Raw genomic sequence first — 6,801 nt, forward strand, 5'->3', positions numbered from 1 at the left:
TACTTCCCTCCCTATGATGGGTGGAGAGGGGTCAGAAGGTGTGTGCAGAGGCCTCCGACCAAGCCCAGATCCTGTCCCAGCTTCTAGGGACCACCTCTGGGGCCAAGAGGAGGAGCTGAACTGGGTCAGGTCAGCTGGGCTGGGTGGGGAAGGCTGGGACTGGGACCCTCAGGCACTCTGTTGTGATCCCCATGGGAGAGGCTGCATTTAGAGAGTTACTGAGCTGGGCAGGGCGTGCAGGGACAGAAGCCAGGTCTGTGCCCCAGGACTGGGGCCCCAGGGTTTGGCTTGGCTGAGTGGGGACAGGTGAGGGGAAGAACAGGAAATAGGCCAGGTTCTCGGGGAGGGGGCAGCTTTGACCTTTCCCTAGCCTCCAGGAATTTCCCCGTGTCCCCGAGCCAGCCAGCAAATTAATTAATCCCACCTTCAGCCTTCCCAGAGGCCCCGCCCACTGGGCTCATTCAAGGCAGGAGCAAGAATGTGTCACTCCTATCCCCAGAGCCCAGCCCCACTGCCAGGAAGGGGGAGCTGACGCAAGACTCCAGGAGGCCTGAGGCTTGGAGGTGAGGCCCCGATTCTCCCCCACATCTCCCAGGACCTCAGACCCCTGGTCTCTGGAAGATGACCTCGAAAGCCAGCCTGAGTGGGCTGGGCTCCAGCCAGGGGAGGCCAGGCCTGGCACGTTACCACGGGAGGGAGGGCAGGTTCCCTCCACCTTCCCTCCTCCTCCTCCCTCTCCTCCTTCCTTACTAGCACCTCTCCTCCAGGGTCAGACGGAGACCAGGCTGATCTCAGCAGACACCGACAGGCCCCAGGGCAGCTCCAGGAGCCCAGATTCCAGTGGCCGGAGAGAAGGCCCAGGAGCTGCCTGCAGCCATGTCAGCCCTCGGCCTGGTCATCCTGGGCCTGCTCACGGCAGTGCCACCCGCCAGCGGTCAGCAAGGTAGCACAGGCCTGGGCCAGCCTGGGGTGGGGATAGGGGCTGCAGTACGGAGAGGGCCGGCCTGGGTGCTGGGAGCCCCGGGGTGGAAGGGGTGGCCTTCTGGCCCCCCTCATCACCCTTGGCACCTACACTTTGGAGGGGGAGCTGGGACGGGCTTAGCCAGAGGAACCTCCAAAGGCAGACACAGGCTTCTGTCTGTGACTTGTTTCCCATGAGTGAGAAATGGGGGCAGCAGGGGAAATATTGGATCTAGGGTCTAGGGTCGGGGAGGGGAGTTGAGACCCACATTCCAGGAGCAGAAATTGCCCTAGAGGTGGCTGGTTGCTGAGGACAGAGCGTCGGGGGCTATAAGCGGGGTGGGAGTAGTGTGTGAGCCTCAACGAGTGTCTCCCTCAAGGGCAGGATTGTTTGCCCATGGCTTTGGCCTAAGTTGTTTCAGCTTGCTACCCAGAAGACAAGGGTCCCAGTGGGGCCCCCACCATGTGCCTGAGCTCTTTGTCCAGCTCTGCCTCTGTCTTGCTGTGTGGCCTTGAGCAAATCACTGTCCCTCTCTGAGACTCAATTTTCTCATTCATAAAATGAGGACAATAAACCTGCCCCACCCACCTCCCAGGGCAGCTACCACTCAGGGGTGGGGAAGGGCTTCACACTGGTAAAGCACCACACCCACCATCCGGTGTCAACCCTGAGTTGTGGGGACTCTGCAGGTGGGATTTGTGTCCAGAGCGGGTTGGCAGAGATGCTCCCAGTGCACCCCTCCTTTGCAGATGCCCTGAGCTCTCACGCATGTCTGCTTCAACTCTGTTTCTCAGGTCTTAGAAGCCCTCTGTGGGAATCGAAGATCAGAGGGGTGGAGTAACTTGTGTGGGTCACACAGCAGAGCAAGAAGGGACAGGGCTCAGATCACCTGTCTCCTGCCCCAGGCTCTGCCCCTTATGCTATATGTTCATCCCAGAGCCACCTGGAAGGAGGGGCAGTGTCCCTGGTGTGTCTGGAAGGAATTGGCTGCAGGGTCTGGAAGAAGCAAGGACAAGCCTCCCAGGGCTTGAGTAACCACTGACCTGAGGAGACAATGGGTCTGAACCATTGTTTTTTGGGGAAACAATGAGTCCAAAATACAGCTTTTTGGCAAGTACGGAACTTACAGTAAGCATACTGAGTACCTTTTGTTACCCAAGGAGATAAGCAAGGGCTGACCTGGCCGCAGCACAGAGTTCCCAGAGCCCTCCCTCCTTCCCAACACCTGCCAGGCTCAGAGAGCGCTTGGAGAAGAGGCAGGGCCTCCCTGCAGCAGGAGAGCTTCCGGGTAGACTCAAGGAAGGACTTCGGAGCGGGAGTGAGGCAGAATGAGATTTTTTTTTTTCTTTTCTTTTTCTTTTTTTTTTTTTTTTTGCGGTACGCGGGCCTTCTCAGTGTTGTGGCCTCTCCCGTTGCGGAGCACAGGCTCCGGATGCTCAGGCTCAGCGGCCATGGCTCACGGGCCTAGCCGCTCCGCGGCATGTGGGATCTTCCTGGAGCGGGGCACGAACCTGTGTCCCCTGCATCGGCAGGCGGACTCTTAACCACTGCGCCACCAGGGAAGCCCAGAATGAGATTTCTGATGTTCAGCCTGGGCCCCTCAAGACACAGGATGGCTCTAGGGAGGCAGGTGTTTTGGCCTGGAGGGAGGACTCTTCAAAAGTCTCCTGTTGGCCTCTGTCCCCTCCTGAGACCTCTAACTGCTACTGTGTGTCTGTCCTCTGGGGGCCGGGCCCCCTCGGGCTCACAGAGCACAGTGATGTCCGGGGAGAGGAGAGCCCTTTGGGGCTGCCAGTGGCTGAGGGCAGAGACTTCTGGGAAACCTGAGGGTTAGAGGTGGTGCCAAGCGTCAAGGGGCAAAAGGCAGAGAAGGTGCCTGGAAGAGGCCTCAAATTGGTCTCTGGCCCAGTCCCTGGGGCGCTGAGCCAGAGAAGGCAAAAGGGGCTCAGGTTTGAAGCTCCCCTCCCGGCCCCCAAGACCCAGAGGAGAGCTTGCCCCTCTGTCTTGACTTTCCTAAGACAAGTCCCACCCCTTTCTCTGGGCACTCCTGGCACCCTGAGCCAAGCAGCCCCTTCCACCTGCACTCCCACTGCACTCCCACTTCACTCCCACTTCACTCCCACTGCACTCCCACTGTACTCCCACGCCTACCCAAACCCACAGAAACCTCTTACAAAACAGGATCTTCCATATGCCAGCCTAGTCCTATTAGTTCTGGGCTGCCTCAGCCTGGGAGCCACCCTCACTGGAAAGGCCTAGGCCGTCTGTTCAGGGGGCTGCCCTTTGGTCCCTGGGGCCTACGCACTCCCCGGGGGCCCTGCACTGACCCACTGCAGCGGGGGAGGGGTGGGGTGGGGTGGGGTGAGGGGACGGTCTGGGCTGCCTGGACCTCAGATGCTGCTCTCTCAGGCTTGTTCCCTCCTCAGCTCCTTTCCTTCTTCCCAATCCTGTCTTCCTCCAAACCACGGTCCGTTTTATAAGCCCAGGGGTCAGATGGGTCCTCGTTCCCCAGAAGGTCTCCACTGGTCCCGGCAGCAGGCTGGTAGCCTCTGACAGGCCCCAGCCCCGGGGGGCATGAGGCCCCACCTGCACCCGCAGCCCCACTGTGCCCAGCCCTCCACAGCACCCGTCCCCCACTCCTCCCTTTCCAGGCCTGGGGAACCTGCAGCCCTGGATGCAGGGCCTTATTGCCGTGGCTGTGTTCCTGGTCCTCGTCGCAATCGCCTTTGCTGTCAACCACTTCTGGTGCCAGGAAGAACAGTGAGTGCTGTGCGGGGGCCCTGGGAGCTGGACCGGCGCAAGCCGGGAGGTCCCAGGACCACGGCCACTGCTCTGGTAGCAGTGAGAAGGGCCGCAGAAACCCTGATCCCATTCCTCTCACTGTGTGGAAGGGACACTGAGGCCCGAGGTCTCGGGGACCAGAGCTGAGGCTTGCTGGAGCCCTGCGAGCGCACTTGCTGCGCTTTGGGGAGCCGTCTTTCTTCTTGGAGTCTCAGTGTTTCTATCTGTATAGTTGGGACAGTGGCCCGTCTGTGATGGAAGCTGTGAAAACCCCTGGACAGGAATGTTCTGCCCTTCTTCAGGGTCTGCTGCTGTGTCACATGCAGGGGCTACAGAGGGGCAATGGGACAGACACTACTCTTGTGCTCACAGACTCCCAGACCAGAAGGGAAGGCAAACATGGAAGGGGTGATTGCAGTGTGAGTGCTGATGCTAAAGGAGCAGGCAGAATGCAGTGTGGGCCTGAGCCGGGGGGCGAGGGTGTGGTCAGAGAAGTCTTCCTACTGTATGTTTATCCTGAAGCCCAGGCAGGAGCCAGTCACAGCACAGAGTGGGGTGGGAGAGCACTGCCATTGAGGGAAGAGTCACTGGGGGTCCTGAGTTCCGAGCAGAGCACAAAGGTAGAAGGGGTTGGGCTGAAATCCAGCTCACTCCGCACCTGCTGACTCTGGGGCAAGGCTGCATCTGCCCCCAGCTCTCACACAGGTGACCTGGTGCCTGGGTACCAGCAGCAGCACTGTAGGACCCACTGAGGGAACAGAAGCAGCTCATGGATGGAGAGGCCCGAGATAGACTGGTGAGGTCGGCAGGGCCCAGGCCAAGCAGACCTTTGGGCACCAAAGCCCCGAACTTTGGGCTTTATCTTTAGTGCAGCAGGAATCCAGTGCAAGTTTGTAAGCCAGTCTTGGGATGCGATGTGGCCGGAGCAGAATCACTGGCTGCCCCGTGGCGGATGCTTTGGGTAGGGCCAGTCTGCAGGTGAGGTGAGCGATGAAGATGAGGTCAGGAGAGAGTCTGAGCTGTGGAGGCGGCAGAGGGGATGGAGAGAGAGTACAGGTCTAAGAGCTTCCTAGGAGGGGGTGGGGACACTGAGGACAGGAGGGAGGAAGGACAGGGATAACATCCAGGCTTCTGATGGGACCACCCACTGAGACACAGACCACAAGAGGCAGATCTGGGGCAGTTTGGGACATATTAAGTCTGAGGTGCCCATGGGAAGTCCGAGGAAAGATGAGCCGTGGTTGGGGTCCCTGTAACCCTCATAAGAGTGGTGTCTGGGGAGCTGGGGATAGAGGACACACCTGAGTAAGAGGCGAGGAGATTTTTGTCGGAAATATTTCTTTTCTCCACTGGCCCCAGCTCTGCCTTCAGTGACCGCTCCTACCGCCTAGGAGAACCTTGCAGAAATCTAGGGCAGACACTGAGTCCTGCTGGGTCTGCCCTGGAGCTGAGCTGAGGCCAGAGGAAAACAGCAGAGGGAGGCTAGGAGGTGGCCGGTGCAAGGCCTGGGGTACATCCTTAGTAGATCTCAGGCTGGGACCTGATGGCCCCACGGTGGAGCAGGGAGAAAGGTGTGCGGCCCCATGGCCAGAATCAGGCTGCTGACAGGGCCCTGCTGGAGAGAGGAGCTTCTGCCCTAGAGCCTATAGAACAGGGCCTGACTGGACTAGAGGGAGGAGGGGGGACAGAGGGAGAGGGGACCCAGAGAGCCCTAATGGTGAGCTCTGTCCCCAGGGAGCCTGTGAACATGGTCATGACCGTTGGAAACAAAGCAGATGAGATCCTGGTAGGAACGGACGGCAAGTACTCCTCGATGGAGGCCAGTTTCAGGTGAGGTGCAGTATAGGGCTGGCCACCCTGTGCTCCAGTGTTCCCTGAGGACCTCAGGACCAGGTGCTTCTGAAGGGAGAGGGCTCAGAGGATGGGGGCTCATATGGGGAAGGGCTCAGTGAAGGGGGGGTTCCGTGTGGGGAGATGGTGAGCGATGCGGGTTTTGAGAGCACTGCAGGGCTCCATGGAGACATGCAGCCTCAGTTTGGGGAGAGGGTTCAGTAAGGGGATGGGGACTAGGTGGGGGAGGGGCTCAGGGGGTGGATTGGGACTCATAAGGGTGCAGTGGGGAAAAGAGGCTCAGCGCAGGAAGGGGACTCTGAAGAGATGAGTTGGCGGACTCAGTGTGTGGGGGCAGGATCTGTAGGGGAGGGAGCTCAGTGGGGAGGTGGGTTCAATGTGGGCCCAGTGGGGGAGGGGCTAGGTGGAAGAGAGAGATGGGGTTCAGGGGTGGTGGTGAGAGGCCTCAGGTCTCAGGTGCAGAAGACCAGATGTGGTCGGGGAACCCCCTTCTGGGGCTCAGACATTTATTCTGGAAGACACTGCCCTCACACATGCAGGATGGGGCAGGCAGAAGGGGATGGGATAGAAGGAGCAGTGACCCCTGTCATCCTCTTTCAGGTCCAGTGAGCATGAGAATGCCTATGAGAACACCCCGGAGGAGGAGGGCAAGGTCCGCAGCACCCCAATGTGACCCCTGCTTCCTTGTGCCCGATGTCCTGGCCCCTCCTTCTCTGTACAGGAAGCTGCAGTAAGGGGCTGACTCCTCCAGCCCTCACACCTGCCCCACCCTCCAGCCAAGCACGTCCAGGCTGGGGCTCAGCCGTGGCTCTGGGGTCCTAGGGGGTCTCCCACTCAATTCAGTTCAGAAGACCCTTCTGAAAGGGACGATCAGCTCAGCACCTCCCATCCTGCCTCACAGCTCCCTCCCTCCAACCGTGGAAATGGCTCTCATTTCTGTGAAATAAAGCCGTTTTGTACTTCTGGGTCTGAGGCTCCCAGGGCTCAGAAATAGCTCCTCAGGCTACCATCGAGGCCTGATCTTGCTTTCTGGAATCATCTTCCAAAGCCTCTGTCATGGTGATTCTGGAGGATTTCCCAGGAAGCCCTCTCTGGGAGAACCCCTGGGGCCTGGGAGCACACCCCTTACTCCAGGCAGAGACCCTCCTACAAGTCCCCCCCTCTCTTGACCTGCCTTTCACAACTACAATTCTGGGCGATTCTGGGGT

At 59.5% G+C, this 6,801-nt stretch overlaps 1 protein-coding gene across 1 annotated transcript; it reads left to right on the forward strand.

Moving 5' to 3' along the window:
• The first annotated feature begins 476 nt into the window (after positions 1 to 476).
• On the forward strand, positions 477 to 6,560 carry PDZK1IP1 (PDZK1 interacting protein 1). The gene is made up of 5 exons (XM_081224558.1): positions 477 to 563; positions 768 to 943; positions 3,613 to 3,721; positions 5,477 to 5,572; positions 6,194 to 6,560. Exons 2-5 carry the CDS (start codon positions 877 to 879, stop codon positions 6,264 to 6,266), a joined length of 345 nt encoding a protein of 114 aa, XP_081080684.1. The 5' UTR covers positions 477 to 563; positions 768 to 876; the 3' UTR covers positions 6,267 to 6,560.
• Positions 6,561 to 6,801: the final 241 nt, after the last annotated feature.

The sequence above is a fragment of the Mesoplodon bidens genome (assembly GCF_964165515.1).
Source record: "Mesoplodon bidens genome assembly, chromosome: 2".
In the NCBI taxonomy this organism is placed as follows: Eukaryota; Metazoa; Chordata; class Mammalia; order Artiodactyla; family Ziphiidae; genus Mesoplodon; species Mesoplodon bidens.

Excerpts from the sequence above, each read along its gene's own strand:
- PDZK1IP1 (XM_081224558.1), top strand. The coding sequence starts at position 877 with ATGTCAGCCCTCGGCCTGGTCATCCTGGGCCTGCTCACGGCAGTGCCA. Across the intron at positions 944-3,612 it reads ACCCGCCAGCGGTCAGCAAG|GCCTGGGGAACCTGCAGCCC; the intron begins GTAGCACAGGCC and ends CTCCCTTTCCAG. Across the intron at positions 3,722-5,476 it reads TTCTGGTGCCAGGAAGAACA|GGAGCCTGTGAACATGGTCA; the intron begins GTGAGTGCTGTG and ends CTCTGTCCCCAG.